The 24,596-nt window shown below is 42.3% G+C and overlaps 1 protein-coding gene across 1 annotated transcript in view; it reads right to left on the bottom strand.

The window, feature by feature from the left end:
• Nucleotides 1-24,596, bottom strand: part of SRP68 (signal recognition particle 68) — a gene marked incomplete in the record, with an annotated part of 1,223,106 nt that overhangs the window by 676,121 nt on the left and 522,389 nt on the right. The window contains 1 exon segment of the mRNA XM_044090499.1: nt 23,041-23,194. Coding sequence (XP_043946434.1) covers nt 23,041-23,194 — 154 coding nt within the window.

The following is a 24,596-nucleotide window of genomic DNA, read 5'->3' as shown; positions in this document are numbered from 1 at the left end:
TTTAATGTGATTTTTAATTGTTTTTTGCTGCTTACTGGATATTTTGTTAATTTGTTTTAGCTATATAAGGTTATGCCTTTAACATATTTTGAATGGTCTGAAGAAGCAACCTCATGTTGTGAAAGCGCTTACCGAATAAAAATTCAAATATTTTAATCTGGCCGTGTGTTGGCTCGCTAGCATTTATTTTCTAATAACAGTAGTTTTTTTTGTTTTACTTGACTAATGAGGCGTTAATCCGAGTTACTCATGCAAATTTCTGGTGTTTAATATTTGAGGTTATAAAGTCTTTGCAGTGCTTTCTCAGCACAAATTCATGAATATCCTGTTCACACAGCATAAAGTATGCATCAACTTGTGGGGGGGTTAGCAGGTACAAACTGACTTATAACTTATATACCTTGCTCTGTGCTGAACAATTAAGTCCATAAAGCAGTTTAGGGGAAATATTCCTTACAAATAACCTCACGTCTGCCAGTACTTCACATAAAATAGAACCTCTGGATGGAATAAAAAAAGAGGCCTTTATTTAAAACTTGTTGTTCTAGTGTCAAGATGACTGAAGAAATATTTACTATCAGGTCCAGGACATCTTTCTCCTTACTGTCGGTCCCAGTTTGAGCTTTTCAGCCTGAAATGTTTTTTTTTTCTGGACCTGTCTCCCTCTGCTCTGGGAGCGGCCTCTTTTCTCCATGAGGGGGTAGTGGCTTCAGAAGATGTACTTCTAAAAAAAACATCTGTATCAGTAATTCTATTGGAAGAACTGCTTGTAGACGTTCTTTCCTTGAGACAGTTCTCATTAGACAATGTATCTGCTGTTTTACTGGATAGAACCAATGGGTTCACCTATGGTGCATGGGAGTGGGGTGGGTGGGAAAAGTACAGTTTTGTACCTATCATAAATGTAGATGTTCGAGTGCTAAAACAGCTGCAGTCATAACAGATGGGTTCTCCTGCCGTCAGGCGGGTCCTCGGTCGGCCGAATTCCAAAGTCAGGGTCTGGTGTCGGTTGTCATCGCTTCTTCCCTGACGTCAGTGCGACAGGGGTATAAAAGAACCAGCCAATGCCATTTTCTTCAGTTTTTCTTGCCACAGATGTCAGGTGCCCCCAGAAGGAAGGCAATACATAAATTTGTGTAATAAAGCAATGCAATATAATCAAAATACAGTAGTTGCAAGCAAATACACCATAAATGAATACCCCAATCAGGTTGTATGAGGAGGCGTTAGCCAATAGGCCTGTTCCAAAAGGGGAAGGAGGGAGGGAAACCTGGACTGCAGCTGTATTAGCACTCTAACATCTACATTTATGGTAGGTACAAAACTGTACTATGTTCATCGTGCATACAGCTGCAGTCATAACAGATGGGTAGAATCCCAAAGCTAAGAAAGGGGTGGTAGGCACTAGGTGGAACTAGGAGGAGCCAGGATGCCCTGCAAGACTGCAGTGGCAAAGCCTGCTCTAGTTTTGGAGTATAATGGTAGGTGGTAGTGCTTGGAGAAGGTATGCACAGAACTCCAAATGGCTGCTTCCAAAATATCTTTGGTAGGAACTCCTCTGAGGAAAGCTGCAGAGGTAGCTGTGGCCCTTGTGGAGTGAGATATGATGCCTGCAGGTACAGTTTTACCATGAAAAGAATAACAAAAGTGTATGCAGTGGGCTATCCATTTTGAGATTGTCTGTTTGGAAATTGGCTTCCCTTGAGCTCCTATAGCATAGGACACAAAGAGCTGTTCTGATTTTCTGAAAGGCTTTGTTCTGTCCAAATAATAACGCAGCTGTCTGTGGATGTCCAAGGAATGTAGTAGCCTCTCCCCTTTATTTTGAGGATTAGGGTAAAAGGTAGGTAAGTGTATAGCCTGATTCAAAGCTACCCTGGATACCACCTTTGGCATAAAGGACGGGTTGGTTCGTAAGGAAACTCTGTCCTGATGGAAGATGATAAAAGGCTGCATAGCCATGAGGGCTTGTAGTTCCGATACCCTACGAGCTGAGGTGATAGCCAGAAGGAAAGCTGTTTTCCAGGACAAATATTGCAAATCTGTTGAGGCAGCTGGCTCAAAAAGAGGCAAGGTCAGCTTTTCTAGAATGAAATTGAGGTCCCAAGCAGGTATTGGTTGTTTCCTTGGGGGTTTTATATTCTTAGCCCCTCTGAGGAACTGTCTTAAGAGGGGTGAGAGAATAAAGGTGGGTCGGTGTTGTATTCTGCAGGAATGGCTGAGGCATGGATTTTGATGGAGGAGAATGAAAGCCCACTGCTTAGTAGCTCAGCTAGATACTGTAATATTTGAGGTAAATTCAGTTTTCCAGGATTCTGGCCCTTTTTCTCATTCCAGTCACAAAACTGTTTCCATTTTGCGGAGTAAGCTTTTCTAGTAGACGGCCTTCTGGCCTCCAAAATGACATCCTGCACCTCCTTGGAGAGTAGGGCCTGTTGTGATGTTAAGGAATCTTCCATGCGGCCAGATTGAGTGTTTTCAGCTGACTGTGAGGAGTTTTGAAGCTGTGCTGTGCTGAGTCAGAAGAAGAGGCATTAGAGGTAGGGTCCATGGAGGGGAATGCGTCAGGCTCCTCAGGAGTGGGTACCAGTGCTGTCTTGGCCAGTCTGGAGCAATGAGAATCATTTTTAGTCTGTCTGCTCTGGTTTTTAATAGAACTTTGGGCAGCAGAGGAAGAGGTGGAAAGGCATAAACTGTCATTGTTGTCCAACTAAAAGAGAGCATACACTCTCCAGTCCTGTGGATGAAAAGTCCTTGAGCAGAATTTTGTCAATTGGTGATTTTTGTGGGAGGCGAAGAGATCTATGTCTGGCCTTAACCATGCTTGAATTATCTCTGTAAAAACTTGAGGCTGCAACTTCCATTCGTGTGGATCTGTCATATTTCTGCTTAGGTTGTCTGCCAGCGTGTTTTCCTTGCCTGGCAAGTACTGTGCTTGAAGTTCGATTTGTAATTCCAGAGCCATGTTCCAAAGTGACATGGCCAGCCTGCATAGGGGGTATGAATGGGTTCCTCCCTGTTTATGTACCACATTACTGTGGTGTTGTCTGTCCTTATCAATAGTTGACCTGGATGCAGAAGGTCTTTGAAAGCTATAATAGCATTTATTACTGCCAGCATTTCCTTTCGATTGATGTGAAGGTGCTTTTCTTTTTGGGACCATTTGCCCTGAATGCACCGATCTGTCATGTGCGCACCCCCAGGTGTAGTCCGAGGCGTCTGTTGTGATGACTTGATTTGCTTGAGGCTTGCAGAATGGGAGACCTGTGTTTGTTTGGCATGCTTGAGCCCACCACAGAAATTCCTTTTGAAGACATGGAATTAGTGGTATTATTGTTTCCAAACTGTGGCTGTGTTGAGACCATAGGTTTTTCAGGTATCACTGAAGTTTCCTCATATGCAACTTTGCACATGGGATTAGTAGGATGCAAGATGCCACGAATCCCAGAGCCTGCAGGATTTTCCTTGCAGTCAGCCTGGTGAAATTTGCTAGTTTTCTGAAGTATTGAGTTAGTTGCCCCTGCTTCTCTGGCGTGAGGTATGCCATCTGGGTGTTTGTGTCCAAGTTGGCACCCAGGAAAATTATTTTCTGAGAGGATATTAGCCTTGATTTCTTTTTGTTGACTGTGTATCCCAGGGAATTCAACAACATTATTACAAAAGCCAGATGTTTCAGAAGTATGTGCTTGCTGTCCGCTTGGATCAGGCAGTCGTCCAAATATGGGTATATTTGTATCCCTTGAAGTCTGCAGTAGGCAATTACTGATGCCAGGCATTTCGTGAATACTCTGGACGCAGTAGATAAGCCAAAGGGCAATGCAGAGAATTGATAATGGGTTGAACCTGCAAGAAATCTGAGGTATCTTTTGCAATTTTGTCTGACTGGGACATGCAGGTATGCCTCCTTGAGGTCCAATGTTACCAGCCAAGACTCCTTGCCCAGCATGGGAAGAAGCTGCTGTAATGTGAGCATCTTGAATTTTGGTACGAGTAAAAATGTGTTTAGGATGGATAGGTCCAAAATAGGTCTCCAATCTTTTCCCTTCCTTGGTACCAGGAATAGTCTGGAATAAAAACCTTGACCTTGTTCGTGAGTAGGTACCTCTTGAATAGCTTTTATGTTCATGAGATCTGAAATTTGTCTTTGTGCCTCTGCCCTTTGATTGTGTGGCAGGTTTGGCATGCCTCTCATTTTTGGAAGGGTGTGAAAATGGAATCTGTAGCCTCTGTTTATAATGTCCAGGATCCATTTGTCTTTTGTGACAGTATGCCAGTTTTTTTAAAATAATGCCAGTTTTCCGCCTAAGGGTGCTGCCATTTGAGCCTTGCTTGGCATGCAAAGGGGAAAGTCATTGGGCTTGCTTTCTGAATGGCTGCGAACTATCCTCACCACCTCTTTGTGTAGGAGCTTGCCATTGTCTGCCTCTAAACGATCCTTGAGATTGCCTTCTGCCCCTCGGGCGCCTGTATCTACCTCTTTGGCGTCTGTCCGTGGGTGGAAAGGACCAATTTTTGGAAGGCCAATTTCTACTGAAGCGTGGTGGTTGTACCTGTAGAAAATCTTTCACTGTTTGCATTGATTTAGCCTTTTCCTCCATTTTCTTTAATACCTCCTCAGCTTTAACACCAAATAATACATCCTTTTGTAGAGGGGCATCTAGTAATTTAGCTTTGACATGATCTGGTAAGGTTTGCTCCTTGAGCCAGGCATGTCTACGTATGACTGATCCTGTAACAGCAGCTCTACATGAGGCCTCTAGAGCATCAAAACCACATTGCAAGGTATGTTTACCCACTTGTTCTGCACTATGCAACAAATCCTGCAACTCCTTCAAGTCTGGATGTTCAGGTTGTGACATTTTGCTTCTCAACTGTGATAACAGAAACTGTTGGTACTTTAGCATATGGAACTGGCAGTTTATTGCCCTCATGGTTAAGGTGGCCGAGGTGTATACCTTTTTCCCCTCCTTTCTAAGGATCTGGAATGTCTCTCGGAAGGTAATGGATTTTTAGCAGTGGAGGCCTTAATTCCCTTGGGGCCCTGTGAGATAGTTTCTGGGTCAGCCGCATGGCTTTTGTATAAAAATTGGTGTGAGTCAGGAACCCGGTAGTACCTGTCAGGCTTGACTGGGGCTGGAGGTAAGGAATCCGGGTAAGGCAGGCCTCCGAGTACACATCATCTAGTATGTCTAAGACAGGAGGTATAGCCAGAGGCCTGTGCTGAGGTAGCAAGAGAAAATCCCTAAGCCTTTTCTTGGAATCTGAGTACTCTTGGCCTTCCCAGTGGAAGTGTTCCCTTAAGTTATGCAAGGTTTCCCCAAATGAGTAATCCTCTGGGGGGGAGACAGAGGGAATGGACTCCTCTACATCAGAATCTTCAAAAGGGGAGTAAGAATGTTCCTGTTCATCAGAGTGCTCTGAAATAATGGAGGCCTGGTCAGAGGAGGGGGATTCTTCCTCCACTCTGGGCCTTTTGTCCGGGGGGGTTGAGAACCCCTGATAAGAGTAATTAAATCCTCAGCCATTTTAAGCATCTGTTTTTTAGGCATGGGGCCTGGAGAAGGGCCCTGCGTAGCTTGTCTCTTAGAATGCATGGCTGCTTTAGACTTAGTGAAAGCCTTGATGGAAAAAGAAGAGGAAGGTCTGAAGACACCTTGAGAGGATGCAGACCTGTCTACATTTTGAGATTCACCACCAAAAATGGCTTCGGTATCTGTAGTCGAGGTGTGGGCCGAGGAGCCTGCGACCTCGGGCACAGAAGACACTGCCAATGAAGTGTCGTCAGTAGGCAGAGGCTGCGTAGGCGCCTCGCTGAGAACCGGACCACCTGTAGTCGGCTTTGGCGTGGTGTCGGTAGAGGCCGCGGACCTCATGGGTCGGTCCTTATCTTTGCGTTTTTTTAGACAAAACTGGTGTTGGAGTATCCGACGACATAATATAGCTAAATTTTTTGCCAAAATAGTGCTGGGCGAACGCCGCCCGACACTTAATGGTGCGTTTGTTGAATGTAGCACAAAAACGGCAGACCAAGATGTCGTGGTCTGGGCCTAAGCAAGGAATGCAGAGGGAATGAAAATCCTTATGTGGTATTTGCTTCCCACATGAAATGCAATTATTAACTTTGTCTGACATCGGTCTGAGGCAAGAAAAGTTTCCCCAACGGGGTACTTAGCTTTCAAGAAGACTTTGATTGCAAAATTTTCGTAATTTCAGGAGCTGGCCGACCGGCACTTGCGAACTGCTTCTGCTTCGGGCACCGCGCGGCAAGAAAGACTTAAGAAAATTGTGTCGGCTGGTTCTTTTATACCCCTGTCGCACTGACGTCAGGGAAGAAGCGACGACAACCGACGCCGGACCTAGACTTTGGAATTCGGCCAACCGAGGACCCGCCTGACGGCAGGAGAACCCCATCTGTTATGACTGCAGCTGTACGCATGATGAACATCAATGAGATACTGCTATCTTTTAACTGAGGTCACAGTCTTTCCAAAGCAGTAGTTGAATGACTAGTGAAATTCTTCCTCATCATAGTAGTTGCTGTTTGAAAAGCTTCAGCTAATGAATGCTACTCTTGCAACAAAAAGTTTTTATTTCTGCAGCCAGTCTTCATCCATGTGGCTTGGTTTTCTTCATTGCTGTATACTTGTAATGCCTTATTTCACTTGCCTACTGATTTACCTTGCTTCTTTTTCTTCTTCTTCTTTTGGCTTTTCCCGGTTAGGGGTCGCCACAGCGTTTCATCTGTTCGCTCATGATTGGTAGTGGAGTTTTACCTTGCTTAAATCTCCTTATTAGCTGTAACTAGCTAGCCATTTAAATTACTGGGATAGCATTACACAATGCAAAAGCACACAAAAAGTGTACGAATACTGGTCTAATCACCAAGTTGCAGTTGGTTGTAACATGGTCTATCCTAGTTAGGAAATGCAGAAGGGCTCTGAGTATAACTGTTTATTGCTGAGCTCATTCCCAGAGAGCTCAACAATGTTTGGTGACCTCGCCTGTAAATCCAAGATGCTTTTACTGCATCCAGAGCCATCAAGGCTGAGATAAGGAATGTTGCTGTGCTTTTTTTCTTTCTTTTTGCACTTGCACTTACTAATTTAAAGGACTGCTACTATTTATGGTATTTTCAAAGCATTTATGCAACTGTTTACCTGAAAAATGCCCCATTCTTGTCTGTCAGTTTTTTGGTTTACTGATCTGCCTTGATTTAAAAATTACATTGCAGAAGGATGATCTAGCCAGGGTCTTAGTTGTTTGGTGTCTGTCTGCACTTGAGAGTTTCTCTTGCTGTGCTTTTACATTAAGAATTTTCAGGGTCATCCATCCTGTGGCAGAAGGTGCTTGCCTGGTTTCTTTGAATTGGAAAGTACTCCAGGGAGCTGAAAATGCAGTTTATTGGCCAGATGGCATAGGAATTAGTTTTCAGCTTTTTTTTTCTGTGGCTGTAAAGTAAAGGTGTTTACACAAAGCTGCTCACTGTGCAGCGTCAATTAGCAGTGCCCTGTATTAGTAGCAAACATGTAAACTGCAAAATTTACCTAAAGCTAGTACTTTAGACTTTAACCTGTAACATAGTAAGGCTTTGTGCACAGCTAAACTTAGGGCAGCTAGTTGGCGTGTTGAACAGCACTAAAACATCGGAGCACTACTTAACAGCTAGCCTTAATCTCAGAAACCATATATGGGACTCCCTGTACAACCAAGTCCCTAAATCATAACAGACCAACCCCAATACAGGTTCGGACAATATGGATATGCATTTTCCTAATGTCTCTGTGGCCAGCTTGGCAACTGTCTCATGTAAGCTGAGAACATTTTAAGGCTTAAAAAACCAAAAGTATGCAAGACATGTACATACATAACTTCCTTGGGGACTAAAATTTTGCTTGCTAACAAGGTTTCCAAGAATACACAGGCACTATCTTATACACATACCACTCACCATACACACAGACCTTCTTATACTCAGGCACTTTAAAATAAATAAATAAATAAAAACCTTTGTAAACCCAGAGACCTCATCTAAGCCATCTAATGGCAACACCTATCTTCAGCAGTCACTGAAAGACATACAAAAAAAAGCACAGTTTTGTACCTACCATAAATGTAGATGTTCGAGTGCTCATACAGCTGCAGTCATAACAGACGGGTTATCCTGCCGTCAGGCGGGTCCTCGGTCGGCCGAATTCCAAAGTCTAGGTCCGGCGTCGGTTGTCGTCGCTTCTTCCCTGACGTCAGTGCGGCAGGGGTATAAAAGAGGCAGCTGACGCCATATTCTTCAGTTTTTCTTGCCCCAGATGTCAGCTGCCCCCAGAAGGTAGGCAAACATAATGTAATGCAAAGATGCAATGTTGATAAATCAAAAACAGTAGTTGCAAGCAAATACACCATAAAAGAATACCCCAAAAAGGTTATATGAAAAGTGTTTGTCATAAGGCCTGTCCTAAGAGGGGATGAAGGGAGGGAAACCTGGACTGCAGCTGTATGAGCACTCTAACATCTACGTTTATGGTAGGTACAAAACTGTACTATGTTCATCGTGCATACAGCTGCAGTCATAACAGATGGGTAGAATCCCAAAGCTAAGTAAGGGTGGTAGGCACTAAGTGGAACTAGGAGGGGCTAGGATGCCCTGCAGGACTGCTGCGGCAAAGCCTGCTCTAGATTTTGAGTATAGTGGGAGGTGACAGTGCTTGGAGAAAGTGTGCACTGAACTCCAGGTGGCTGCTTCCAAAATGTCCTTGGTAGGGACCCCCCTGAGGAAGGCTGCAGAGGTAGCTGTGGCTCTGGTGGAGTGGGATCTGATGCATGCAGGCACAGGTTTTCCATGAAATGAGTAACAAAAGCGTATGCAGTGGCCTATCCACTTTGAAATTGTCTGTTTGGAAATGGCCTTTCCCTGAGCACCTGCTGCATAGGACACAAAGAGTTGCTCAGATTTCCTGAATGGTTTTGTTCTGTCCAAATAGTAACAAAGTTGTCTGTGAATGTCCAAGGAATGTAGTAGTCTTTCCCCTTTGTTTTGTGGATTAGGATAAAAGGTAGGTAAGTGGATAGTCTGATTCAAAGCTACACTGGATACTACCTTTGGCATAAAGGTAGGGTTGGTTCATAAGGAAACTCTGTCCTGATGGAAAACTATCAATGGTTGCACAGCCATGAGGGCCTGTAGCTCCGAAACCCTGCGTGCTGAGGTGATAGCCAGAAGAAAGGCTGTTTTCCATGACAAGTACTGTAACTCTGTTGAAGAAGCTGGCTCGAAGGGAGGAAGGGTCAGCTTTTCCAATACGAAGTTGAGGTCCCAAGCAGGGACTGGTGGTTTCCTTGGGGATTTTATATTCTTTGCCCCTCTGAGGAACTGCCTTAAGAGAGGGTGAGAGAATAAAGGAGGATCTGTGTTGTATTGTGCAGAAATGGCTCAAGCGTGGATCTTGATGGAGGAGAAGGAAAGTCCATTGTTTAATATTTCAGCTAGGTACTGTAAAATTTGAGGTATATTTATTACCCAAGGATTCTGTCCCTTTTCTTGATTCCAGGCACAAAATCTCTTCCATTTGGCGGAGTAGGCCTTTCTTGTAGAGGGTCTTCTGGCCTCCAAGATGACATCCTGCACCTCCTTGGAGAGGAGAAACTGTTGGGAAATCAAGGAATTCTCCATGCAGCTAGATTTAGAGTTTTGAGATTGCTGTGAAGGGTTTTGTAGTTGTGCTGGGACAACAGAAGAGGGACTAGAGGTAGGATCCATGGTGGGGAATGTGTCAGGCTCTTCAGGAGCGGATACCAGTGTTGTCTTGGCCAGTCTGGAGCAATGAGAATCATTTTCGGCCTCTCTGCTCTGGCTTTTAATAGAACTTTGGGCAGCAAAGGAAGAGGCGGGAAGGCATAGACTATCAAATGTTGCCCAATTGAAAGAAAGTGCATCCACTTTCCAGGCCTGTGGATGATAGGTCCTTGAACAAAATTTTTTCAACTGGCAGTTTCTGTGGGTAGCAAAGAGATCTATGTCTGGCTGTCCCCATGCCTGAGTTATCTTTGTGAAAACTTGAGGATGCAAATTCCATTCGTGCGGATCTGTCATATTTCTGCTTAGGTTGTCTGCCAGTGTGTTTTTCTTCCCTGGCAGGAATTGTGCCTGTAGTTGAATTTGCAATTCCAGTGCTGTGTTCCAAAGGGTCATGGCTTGCCTGCACAGGGTGTATGAATGAGTTCCCCCCTGTTTGTTTATGTACCACATCACTGTGGTGTTGTCTGCCCTTATCAATAGCTGGCCTGGATGCAGTAGGTCTTTGAAGGTCATAATAGCCTTTTGCACGGCTAGCATTTCCTTTTGGTTGATGTGAAGGTGCTTCTCTTTTCTCTGAATGCACTGATCTGTCATGTGTGCTCCCCAGGCGTAGTCTGAGGCGTCTGTTGTGATGATTTGAGTTGCTTGAGCTACACAGAAAGGAAGACCTGTGTTTCTTTGGCAAGCTTGAGTCCACCACAAAAATTCCTTTTGAAGGCATGGAATGAGTGGTATAATTGCTTCCAAGCTGTGGCTGTGTTGAGACCATAAGTTTTTCAGGTACCACTGAAGTTTCCTCATATGCAGCTTAGCACATGGGATTAGTAGGATGCAAGATGCCATGAATCCCAGAGCCTGCAGGACTTTCCTTGCAGTTAGCCTGGTGTAAATTGCCATTATTCTGAAGTATTGAGACAGTTGCCCTTGCTTGTCTGGCGTGAGGTAGGCCATCTGGGTGGTTGTATCCAAGCTGGCACCCAGGAAAATTATTTGTTGAGAGGGTATTAGTTTTGATTTCTTTTTGTTGACTGTGTATCCCAGGAAGTTCAACAGTTTTATTACAAACGCCAGGTGCTGCAGTGGTATGTCCTTGCTGTCCGCTTGGATCAGGCAGTCGTCCAGATATGGGTAGATTTGTATCCCTTGTAGTCTGCAGAAGGCGATTACTGATGCTAGGCATTTCGTAAACACTCTGGGCGCAGTAGATAAGCGAAAGGGCAATGCAGAGAATTGGTAATGGGTTGAACCTGCAAGAAATCTGAGGTATCTTCTGCAATCTTGTCTGATAGGAACATGCAGGTATGCCTCCTTGAGGTCCAGTGTTACCAGCCAAGACTCCTTGCCCAGCATGGAAAGAAGCTGCTGTAATGTGAGCATCTTGAATTTTGGCACCTGTAAATATGTGTTTAGGATGGATAGGTCTAAGATAGGTCTCCAATCTTTGTCTTTCCTTGGTACCAGGAATAGTCTGGAATAAAACCCTTGACCTTGTTCTTTTGCAGGTACCTCTTGAATTGCTTTCATGTCCATGAGAGCTGAAACTTGTTTTTGTGCCTCTGCCCTTTGATTTTGTGGCAGGTTTGGCATGCCTCTCATTTTTGGAAGGGTGTGAAAATGGAACCTGTAGCCTCTCTGTCTATAATGTCCAGAATCCATTTGTCTTTTGTAACAATATGTCAATTTTTTGAGAATAATGTCAGTTTTCCGCCCAAAGGTGCTGCCATTAAAGCTTTGCTTGGCAGGTGTAGGGGGAAGTCATTGTGTCTGTTTTCTAAAAGACTGTGATCTATCTTCTGCACCTCTTGGGGTTGGTGCTTGCCACTGTCTGGCTCTGAAAGATCCTTGAGGTTGCCCTCTACCCCTTGGGTGCCTGTATCTGCCCCTTTGAGGTCTGTCCGTGGCTGGAAAGGACCAATTTTTTGAAGGCCAGTTTCTGCTGAAACGTGGAGGCTGTACCTGCAGGAAATCTTTCACCGTTTGCATTTATGTCGCTTTTTCCTCCATTTTCTTTAGCACCTCCTCAACTTTAACACTAAACAATACATCTTTTTGAAGAGGTACATCTAATAATTTAGCTTTGACATGATCTGGTAAGGTTTGCTATTTAAGCCAAGCATGCCTACGTATAACAGACCCCGTAACAGCAGTTCTACATGAGGCCTCTAAAGCATCAAAACCACACTGCAAGGTACGTTTACCCACTTGCTCTGCACTATGCAACAAATCCTGCAACTCTTTTAAATCTGGTTGTTCTGGTTGTGTCATCTTGCTTTTCAGCTGAGATATCAAAAACTGTTGATACTTTAACATATGGAACTGACAGTTTAATGCCCTCATGGTTAAAGTGGCCGAGGTGTACACCTTTATCCCCCACCTTTCTAAAGCTCTGGAATCTCTCTCTGAAGGTAATGGGTTTTTAGCAGTAGAGGCCTTAATTCCCTTGGGACCCTGTGAAATTGTTTCTGGGTCAGCAGTATGGCTTTTATACAGAAACTGGTGGGAATCAGGAACCCAGTAATACCTGTCTGGTTTAACAGGAGCTAATCTGGATTAAGGCTGGCTTCTGTGTACACATCATCCAATATATCTAAAACAGGAGGGATAGCCAGAGGTCTATGCTGGGGGAGCAGAAGAAATTCCCTGAGCCTTTTCTTGGAGTCTGAGTAATCTTGGCCTTCCCAATGAAAGTGTTCCCTCAATGTATGCAGGGTTTCCCCAAAAGAGACGTCCTCAGGGGGGGAGACTGAGGGAATAGACTCCTCTGCATCAGAGTCTTCGAATGGAGAATAGGCATAATCCTGGTCCTCAGAAAGTTATGAGGTAATAGAAGCTTGATCTGAGGAAGGGTAGTCTTCCTCTAATCTGGGCCTTTTGTCAGAGGGGGGTTGAGAACCCCTGATAAGAGTAATCAAATCCTCAGCCATTTTAAGCATCTGTTTTTTAGGCATGGTGCCTTGAGAGGGGGTCTGAGGTACCTGTTTTTAGGTTTTCATGGCTGCTTTAGATTTAGTGAAGGCTTTAATAGAGAAGGAGGAAGGCCTGAAGACCCCTTGAGAAATGGCAGGCCTGTCTAAATTCTGAGTTTCCCCGCCAGGAGTGGCGTCAGGATCTGTAGTAGGAATGGGGGCCGAGGAGCCTGCGACCTCGGGTACTGAAGACACCGGTAATGCATTGTCATCAGTAGTCAGGGGCTGCGTAGGCGCCTCGCTGAGTACCGGAGAACTGGTAGTCGGCCTTAGCGTGGTTTCAGTAGGTGGTGCGGACCTCGTATGTCGGTCCTTATCTTTGCGTTTTTTGCTCAAAACTGGAGTCGTAGTATCCGACGACATCATACAATTCAATTTTTTGCCGAAAAAGTGAAGGGCGAACTCCGCCCGGCGCTTAATAGTGCGTTTATTGAATCTAGCACAGAAACGGCAGGCCGAGACGTCGTGGTCTGGGCCTAAGCAAGGTATACAGAAAGAGTGGAAATCCTTATGCGGTATTTGCTTCCCACAAGAAATGCAATTATTAACTTTGTCTGACATCGGTCTGAGGCAAGAAAAGTTTCCCCAACGGGGTGCTTAGCTTTCAAGAAGACTTCGGCTGAAATACTTTCGTAAATCTCAGGAGCTGGCCGACCGGCAATTGCGAACTGCTTCTGCTTCGGGCACCGCGCGGCAAGAAAGATGGAAGAATATGGCGTCGGCTGCCTCTTTTATACCCCTGCCGCACTGACGTCAGGGAAGAAGCGACGACGACAGACGCCGGATCTAGACTTTGGAATTCGGCAGACCGAGGACCCGCCTGACGGCAGGATAACCCGTCTGTTATGACTGCAGCTGTATGCACGATGAACATCACCACCTAACACTAAAACACAAGCCTACACCCAATGGTCCCAAAGAACAAAGCCCATGAGGCAAGAGCAACACTCTGCCGATACTCTTGTTATAGGGGATTTTATTGGACAACACACAGATTCTCATCACCAGGCAGTGCAAGGAGAAGATTGTGGTTAGTTGCTTATTTGGAGTTAGGGTCTGTATATCATGCATGCATTCAAGTCACTGCACCACATGTACTAATATGATTCTATCATAGGCAATTTGAGTGTCAATAACCTAAGCAATACCTCATTGGACTAGATGAAAAGAGACATTATGGCTCTCTCTGAATGTGTGTATCACAGACAGGTGCGTGCCTTGCACTGAGCAGCATTCTAACTTCACCTTGGATGATTCCACAGTATGAACAGAACATAACTGAATTTAACAACGGGCTTAGTTTATGGCGTCACTCCAAGGTCATCCAATATCATTCACCATGGGAGGATATCAAAACTTTTCAACCTCTTAGCAAAAGAGATCTGGACGGACTCAAAAATAATGGGGAACAAAGGCCCAAAAATAGTGATAGATTTTAAACAATGTTATTATGAAGTTAACAAAATTGCTAGAATAACAGTTTTTGCATTAGCATACATTTTCTGAAGGATATGAAGCCTGAAACTCAAATGTCATTATTTAGTGATTTCCATCCTCAGTGATTTGCCAGAAAACCAAAAATATGAGGTAAAAATCTGGACACACTGCGAAAACCTAGACAGTTGAAATATGGAGGACATATTTAACAAACCACATTGTTTTGCCAAGGATGGTCTGGACCTGTTCCCCCCTAAGCTTTTGGATAGTAGCCAAGACTTTATTCACCTCCTTAGAGCCTTTTTAGGTAATGTCAAATGAAAAAACTACAAACACTGAAAAAAAAAAATAGCAACTTTAAGGTGCAACTACTCAATGGTACGAGTCTAAACAAGAACTTCACACTTTACAAGCTTTCCCCACTCTAGACAATGTAGACATCTGTGCTGTTACAGAGACTTGGTTAAAGTACTCCGGCAGTGCAAGGTTACAGTGCCTACCACACATTTAGAACAATAACACAGACTGGGGCTAAAAAATGGAGGTGTCTCATTCTACATTAGCAAGAAATGCAACTCCAGTTTAGCTAAACAAGATGATGCTCTAGAGTTAACCCATATCCAGGTCACTAAGGTTTTGTACCATGTCCTGGCCAGCTGCAGGTCACTCTATGACAAACACAGCTCACATCTTGTACCTAGACCTACTGGAAGCACTCCACATCCAACCAAGTGCACTATTCATGGGAGACTAACTATTCCCTATAGAATGGGAAACGTACACTGCCACTTAACTCACAGGCACAACGTTTCCTGGAATTTGTCAACACAAACACCCTGGACCAGATAATTCACACTCCAACCAAGGACTCAAACATACTAGACCTGGTAGTCACCAGCATGGGAAAGAGTTGTCCCCCCCCCCCCCCCATGCCACATCCTCATTGGTGAGGTCAGACCACAAAGCTGTCTCCCTCAAAATAATCAACCAAGAAAACTCAACTAAGCCAATAACAGAACTATTCTAAAGCAAATTACATCCTGTTAAGTGACACTTTGTCAAAATTCAAGGCTCCTGCAAACCCCAAGAAGCAGCTACCTATGCAGAATTGTTCACAGAAACCTGTACAAAAATGTAAATGACTGCACTGGCTTTGACACTGGAAGGTCCTGCCTACTCAACCTGATGACAACTTTGAGAGGGTCACCAAGGCTATGGATGAGGGAAAAGTGGTGCACTCAGCCTACCTTGTTCTGGCCAAAGAATTTGATACAATAACCCACTTAGGTACTGTTGACAAACTCACAGGACTAGGCATAAATCCCCACATAAGTTATGGATTGCTGGCTGTCTGACAGACAGGACCCACGTCAATAAGACTGGTGAGACCACTTCCACCAGCCGACCAGTCACCAGTGGAGTATCCCATGGGTCTGTTTTGGGCTTGCTCCTATTTGGCATCTACTTCTCATAAGTCCATGCTAATGTCTAAGGCCTCTGGCTCATCAAGTTTGCAGATGACTGGGAGCCATCACAGATTACCCTCATGACACAAACATCTTACACGAGAGTCTGACACAAACCAAGGCTTGATGCCAGAGCCACAGATTAAAACTCAACACGAAGAAATGCAATATCGTGTCCTTTGGGAAGTCATCCACCAAAGCTAGTTACTTCATTGATAAAAAAACACCCCTAAGAGCTGACCCAACCTATAAGCAAGCTATGGCATCCAAGTCCAAGAAAGTTATAGTACCACTCTACACAGCCCTTAATGACCCATCATTGAATACAATGCCTCCTTTGGACATTGTTCATATTTCATTTTGGATTATTGAGTCGTACCACAGACGGAGAGTTTTCAGGTACTTTAAACTGATTCAAATCACGCATTTTTTTCGTTCCTGTTTTTTAAATCTGTTGTTGATGGTTAGCTGCACAAATTGACGTGGGGACATTATGTTTCACAACTAAAGGTTTATGGCTTTGTGCACAGTGTTTTTTGCATTATCATTTCACAAAGTTCATGTTCTGGGACCTTACGTGTTCGGAATTTTTGCATCTATTTTGCAAGTTGGACATTCTTTATATTTACTCCGGTTTATCGGGTCGGTTACCAGGACTATCAAGGGACCTCAAACTAACCCAATACCACGTATTTCTTCATGACCAGATGACTACAATCATTCTGATCAACTGGAGATAAGCGTTTCTTTTCTTAAGACTATAATTACATCTTTTTGACTATTGTTAACATTCTTGTTGGTGAAGCCAATTGTGTCTCCACTTGGTTTGGTACTTGAATGGTCACTAGGACCAGTTGCCTTTATAACAGGCTTGTGTTGTTTGAATGTACTTTGCTCATCAACACTTTGCTTTCAGGGATTTTGATGGACATATTACTGCTAACAGTTTTTTGTATATATCCCCATTGTAGTTATATTGCCTCTTAGGATAGGTTGCCCATGATTTTTAATTTTGCTATATGCTTTTGTTTTTTGTATGGTACAACTTTGGTCAATAATCTTTTTTATAATATACTATTGGCAAGTCGGCCTTTACACATGTTTTTCAACACTGCCTAGGAATTTTTTCATTGTATGATCCCTTTGATATATTGTTATGCATTTACATGATATCAGTTTGAGTTTTTGATATCTCATATAAGATATTTATGTACAATCACTATTTGGGACATCATAAGTTTACAATTGTTGCTTTGCCCCTTTTTCATTTTTGGTCTCGAGTCTGATTATCTCCTGCTTCAAATTGGACTTATTATACATTTCCATGATTTTTATGGAATAATATATGTTACAGGATTCATTAGACTTGGCAATTTCAACCAATGAATAATCCATTTTTGAATTGCCAATAGGTTTCTTTTGTATTTTATTTTGGTCGGGTTGTGGCTCATTATCATTATTTTTATAACATACTTTTCCCACATTCACTACATGAGTTCATGTGTTATTGGGCTGTGGTTCATCTTCATAAAGGACAAATTGTCACTTTTTGATTCTACATACCTCTGGCTATAATTCTGCCAGTAGAAAAGTTCATATTCTAGGATTGGTTGCCTGTTGTTTCATTAATATATCACTGTGGTGGTTTCTTATCAACAAAAATTTTTTTTGGCATTCCACATTTAAATAAGGGACACAGCTGATAGTTTTGGGCTGTTATTGTCCCGGATTCAATATCAATATTTGTTGACTTCGTTTTTGGACTATATTGTCAGTTTTTCTTTTCATGATGGATCTTGCCAGTTTTATAACAGGCCTATCTTCGGATAGGGAGGACCTCAGAGCCTTTGGCCTGAGTTGCAACATTGGTGATAGTACCAATACTCTGGGTACACCTGATTCTGCATCCAAATGTGCTTCAGCCTTTCATGATCTTTTTTTACATCTTAAAACCCTTAGATCGAACATCTGGCATTCAAAACTTTTCAAGGCCTATTTGGCCAAAGGCATTATACCTAGGGGCCTCAGAGTACGTATTCAGCCACTTGTCTCTAATGCTGATGAGGAACTCCTCGAACAGTGGTCATCTATTCAGCAGCAGGCAACCATATCCTTTGTAGAATCTTTATCCAGATTTTACGACAGGACTATAGATTCTGAAATCCAGTTGGTTACCAGGCTAGTCGAGGATATTAAACCTTATGAGGATGAACCTTCTTTCCAAATTAATTTGACTAAAATAGCAGGGGACCTTAAAATACTGAAAGAACAATTGCGGACCAGAAAACTCAAGAAGTTTCAGAGGGATCAAGGGGATTACCAAACTTCCAATCCTTTTGTGAACAACACAAAACAAGTTAGGTTTACCCCCACTTTCAATAGATCTTCCAGGAAAAAACGACCCAGGTCCATTCTCAAAAGATCTGGTTGAACCTCTGCTTCCTCTACTGAGGATGTTTCCTCATGTACTGATAGTGAGCCACAGTCTGCAATTCGATCACCGGCCTCCAAAAGGAATACAGGTACTGTCCCTTTAGGTCAAAGCAGCATGGGGGGGGGGGACATAGAAGGTATCACCAACATTCAGGGCCTATTACAAATGGTAATGCAGAAATAAATCTGTCATTTGATAACAATGTTCTGAATTTATCTGATTATGTACCCTCACCTATACAATTGTCTGTCTTGAATAAAGGGTTATCATTTGTACCTGGTTTTATCACTTCTGAAGATAACATGGCTCAAGATGTTTTTTCGTTTTGTAGGCTATTGAATCTAAAATTGTTTTTTGGTGATTCTAGTTTCTCACGAAGTGACAAATTTATTTACCACAAATCCACATTTAATCCACCCATGCACCCTCTGGTTCTTCAATTTCAGAGAAATATTCTCAAAGATCTTCATTTCTCTGGGCAAGATGTTCGATTCAAATCAAATAACATTTCTTTAGCAGAAAAACAGGCTATTACTGAGTTACAAAATAATGAAGATATTGTAATATTTCTGCTGACAAAGGGGGTGCTGTGGTAATTTTAAATTGGTTGGATTATGATAAGGAGGCCATGAGACAACTTTCTGACAAAAAATACTATTCGCTTATGATCATGAATCCTACTTTTAGGTTCATGAAGCAGATTGAAGATTTTGTCCTTTGGGCCAGGGATGAATCCATCATCACAAATGAAACCGCACAACAACTCATTGTACATGATCCCACCACCCAATACATATATTTTTTACCTAAGACACACAAGAATCTGGTCAACCCTCCGGGGAGACCAATTGTTTCAGGGAAAGGGTACATCACAGAACCTCTTTCCTTGTTTCTGACTTTACATCTCAAACCTTTATTGAGTTTGGTAAGATCACGCATACATGATACCACCATGTTCCTCAACATTATATCAGATAGTCAGTTGGAGGAAGATTGGCTTATGTGCACTCTTGATGTGTGTTCATTATATACCAACATCCCTCACAAGTCCGGGTTGGAGGCCTTGTCTTTTTGGTTAGACAAAGCTGGGTTATATCAACCCTTATTTAACTCCTTTTTGGTAGAATTAGCCAAATTCGTGTTGACCAGCAATGTCTTCTATTACCAAGACAAATGTTATTGGCAAGTAAAGGGTACAGCCATGGGAGCATCCTTTGCCCCAATATATGCAGATAATTTTATGGCTTTTGTAGAACACCATCTTATATAGGATTGCCATAACAACATCTTTCTAGAAAACATTGATATTTGGCGACGCTACCTGGATGACTGGTGGATGGTTTGGAGAGGGGACATACCAGATTTGAGGGATTTCGTTTCATATTTAAATCACAACAAATGGGGTATGGAATTTACAGTCCATTATGACTATAATAAAATCACCTTTTTGGATGTTTCCATTACCAAACAGATTGATAATACATTCCACAGAGGTATTCAGGAAACATCCTGAATTTAACACTATTTTACACGGCTCTAGTTTTCATCCACCCCACGTAATACGTAACATCCCCAAGTCACAGTTTATTCGTATTAAACGCATTTGTTCCACAGATTCCACTTTCCAACATCACAGGAAGGAACTTACAGAATGATTCAGGTCAAGAGGCTATGGCATGGGTCATGTGATTAATGCAAGCAATATGACAAATTCCTCAAATAGAGTTGATTTTTTACAATACAAAGAACATATTCCTAAGGATTGTACCACACTTAGATTTACTACCACATATGCTCTCAATACTAATCAATTGATTGCAAGCATTAATAGACATCGGAACATTTTACAATATGATCCAGATATCTCCAATTTTATTCCAAACCAGTGTCAATTTTCATACAGGAAAGGGAAAAATCTAGGTGGTTTCTTTAATCATTTCAAACATGGCAACAAGATCACAAGTACGCAATTTAAACAAACTACACTTTCTGGGGAGCACTTAATAGGCTGTTTTCCATGTGGACACTGCACCCACTGCGATAAAATCAATAAATCTATACAGTTTTCTAGCAGGAACTGTTCACAGGTATATGACATCAATTTTTTCGCAAACTGTAGTAGTGATTGGATTATTTACATGGCCAGTTGTCACTGTGGCGCATTTTACATAGGACAAACTTCATGACCTTTTAGAATTAGAATATCAGAGCATACTAGTTACATTCGTAACAAGAAAACCAGTAGTGCACTGTACAAACATCTTTTGGTACATAATACTGCCAAATTTACTTTTATTATTATTGATATTATATCAGGAAACAGGACCAACAAACTAGGATGGCACCAATTCTCAATAACAAAGAGAAAAAATGGATAATTAAACTTGGGGGATTATTCCCACCTGGTCTCAATGAGAATTTATGACCCACCAATAGGGAGTTAGATGCCTCTATATTAGCTTATCACATTTATGCTATGTTCAAATACACTGAAGAAGGTTGTGTTTTTCTACCGAAACCGGTCTGTAACATAAATGTGTAGGTTTGTTAACCTTCCATAATAAATTTGGATCTTATTGGATCAACGTTTGCTGGCTCCACTTTTTTCTCCTTTTTAGGTAATGTCAAATGAAAAAACTACAAACACTGAAAAAAAAAATAGCAACTTTAAGGTGCAACTACTCAATGGTACGAGCCTAAACAAGAACTTCACACTTTACAAGCTTTCCCCACTCTAGACAATGTAGACATCTGTGCTGTTACAGAGACTTGGTTAAAGTACTCCGGCAGTGCAAGGTTACAGTGCCTACCACACATTTAGAACAATAACACAGACTGGGGCTAAAAAATGGAGGTGTCTCATTCTACATTAGCAAGAAATGCAACTCCAGTTTAGTTAAACAAGATGATGCTCTAGAGCTCACCCATATCCAGGTCACTAAGGTTTTGTACCATGTCCTGGCCAGCTGCAGGTCACTCTTTATGACAAACACAGCTCACATCTTGTACCTAGACCTACTGGAAACACTCCACATCCAACCAAGTGCACTATTCATGGGAGACTTTAACTACTCCCTATAGAATGGGAAACGTACACTGCCACTTAACTCACAGGCACAACGTTTCCTGGAATTTGTCAACACAAACACCCTGGACCAGATAATTCACACTCCAACCAAGGACTCAAACATACTAGACCTGGTAGTCACCAGCATGGGAAAGAGTTGCCCCCCCCCCCCCATGCCACATCCTCATTGGTGAGGTCAGACCACAAAGCTGTCTCCCTCAAAATAATCAACCAAGAAAACCCAACTAAGCCAATAACAGAACTATTCTAAAGCAAATTACATCCTGTTAAGTGACACTGTCAAAATTCAAGGCTCCTGCAAACCCCAAGAAGCAGCTACCTATGCAGAATTGTTCACAGAAACCTGTACAAAAATGTAAATGACTGCACTGGCTTTGACACTGGAAGGTCCTGCCTACTCAACCTGATGACTACTTTGAGAGGGTCACCAAGGCTATGGATGAGGGAAAAGTGGTGCACTCAGCCTACCTTGATCTGGCCAAAGAATTTGATACAATAACCCACTTAGGTACTGTTGACAAACTCACAGGACTAGGCATAAATCCCCACATAAGTTATGGATTGCTGGCTGTCTGACAGACAGGACCCACGTCAATAAGACTGGTGAGACCACTTCCACCAGCCGACCAGTCACCAGTGGAGTATCCCATGGCTCTGTTTTGGGCTTGCTCCTATTTGGCATCTAGTTCTCATAAGTCCATGCTAATGTCTAAGGCCTCTGGGCTCATCAAGTTTGCAGATGACTGTTGGGAGCCATCACAGATTACCCTCATGACAAACATCTTGCACGAGAGTCTGACACAAACCAAGGATTGATGCCAGAGCCACAGATTAAAACTCAACACGAAGAAATGCAATATAGTGTCCTTTGGGAAGTCGTCTACCAAAGCTAGTTACTTCATTGATAAAAAACACCCCTAAGAGCTGACCCAACCTATAAGCAAGCTATGGCATCCAAGTCCAAGAAAGTTATAGTACCACTCTACTCAGCCCTTAATGACCCATCATTGAATACAATGCCTCCTTTGGCATATATAAAACCAGTCACTTGTAGCAGCTGGAACACCCTCAAAAGTTGCTCACCAGCAGAATCCAGGTTATTAATATCCTGTCCTACACAGATCACCTTAAGGCCTTGTATTTTCTTCAGTCTCCTAAAGATTACTAAGAGGTGATCTTTGCCTGGCATATAAGGCATCCTCAAACTCAGCTCTGATGGACCTCCTGCACATCTGCAAACAACAGAACCACTTTGCATGAGACATAATTAAAATATACTGGAGACACAGATATGCGTTTCAAAGGATCCCTGCACTATGGAACAGGCTCCTCATCTACAGGAAGTGGAATTCATCCCTGACCCTTTTCAAGTGAAACCTTGATTATTGGATGGGAAACTGTAAATTCACCCTCAGTCTGACCACCATCTCTCTGATGGACAGAGACAAACAGTAATCCCAAACTAAAATACTCCCCACATAACCCCTTCTTTACTTTCCATTATACACCCACCATATAGGAGTCCAATGTATTCAAGGACAAAACTGGTTTGGCGTGCACAGTTAGGCTTATAAAGATCCTGGTGGTCAAAACCCTAATACAAACCAATGAACCTATAATGTATGTATCCTATAAATGTATACCAGCTAAATGCTCATAATTTGTTGCAAACTCAACCTGTATTCTTTGCTATGACTGTTTTTAATGCTACTGCCTTCTTGGTCAGTCACTGCTGAAAAGGTTCTATGGACCAGTTCACTTACTCTATTAGCAAATGTGAAAAATAAATAAGTAAATAATTTTTACACCTACATTTTGATGCCAAAATTCTTCAGTAACTAAAGTCATCTGTCCAATACCTGTAAGATAATGTCATACAAACGTATGAGGTCTTGTGGTCGTGGTGTGCGCTTGCTATCATCTTGCGGGGACTCCTTCAATGCCTTCTGTAAGGCACTTGCCATACTCTCATTACGTTTCACAGCAGTTGATAGCTTGATGTAGGTCAGATAGCTGAGAAAAGGCAGTAAGAGTAGTGAAATGTAGCTGTAGTACACAATCAACAACCTGATCACAATTTACCACACTTTTCTGTAATATAAAATTAAAAATCAACACCAACAGTTTGTATGAGCCAAAGCTCATCAGTTTCTTGGACTTCAGAAACGGGCACAATGGTGTTTCACCTTAAAATGCAAATTATCAACAAAGATTTAGACAAATATGACACAGGACTTGGATCTCTAAGCGAACTTGGATTACAGTGCTTTACACGTCATTAAATACATTCTTTAGACAAACATGGTTTTGAAGAAGCTGCTAGGTAGAAATTTAAATTTGACATCAATACTACACTGCACCCAACTTTAAGCAAGTCCTGAAAATCAACATCAAAATATCTGCCATACAACTTGTCCAAGTGCAACATACAAATAAGGATAAGATTCCTAAATGCACCTTCATATGAAAGTACCACCTCATGGAGCCATGAAGTTGGACACACCTCTTCCATACAAGTATGAACAAGTTATGGCTGAGCATGGACAGCAGTCTGCAATGCTGGCTACACAAACACTGAAGCTGGTTAACATTTTACTGCATTTCCAAAAAAATGGGCAAAAAATGGTCTGTGTTAAATAAGACTACAGTACAAATGCACAGTGGATATGATTCTGCCAGTCTTTTAAAGGTAGCATAGAGGAACACAAGCATAACTCCATTGCCCACTGTGAGAAACAGGTAATACCATCTGATATTTCTACTGCAGAAAGAAAAAATGACAGAAATAGACAGTGGAAAGGTGTAGTTGGATGCAAGTCCATGGTAACAGTGGCTGGCGTTTGCTTGAGATTTAACTACTGAAGGGTTGATTGTTGCTTACTTACACACCCATATAGATGTGTGTGTGCGTGCGCTCATGGAGAATAAGTATGCGGAACACACGTACAACAACCAAACAAATCCAGCACTCCACGGTATAGAAAACATTTACTTCTTCCCAAATGGTGCAATATGTGAAACAGACCCCAAACAGACTCAGGGCTTTGCCACATGGTTTTGTCAATGTTGTGGCAACACCTACATATAAACATTTAAGTATAATGATCTGATCAACAATCAATCTGGCCAATCTCATACAGAGTATATGGGCTTCTTAAACTTAACAATTGTTTAAATAAAATACATTTAGCTTAACTAATGGCTTATTACACATCACAGTATCATCAAATGACCACAATTTATTTAACCCTTAATATTTAAAATAAATGGCAATGCAATTACATATAAAATATACATACAAAAACAGTGTATTTGAAACACTATTCCCTCAAAACATTTGTTCTTAACACTCCTAATTAAATAGACATCCACTTAAAATTCATCATTCAACTCAGACATTCACTTAAAATTCACC

This window comes from Protopterus annectens, chromosome 12.part0, assembly GCF_019279795.1.
Source record: "Protopterus annectens isolate FY-2018-M chromosome 12.part0, PAN1.0, whole genome shotgun sequence".
NCBI lineage: Eukaryota > Metazoa > Chordata > Ceratodontiformes > Protopteridae > Protopterus > Protopterus annectens.
This window is presented reverse-complemented; position numbering and strand designations above follow the sequence as displayed.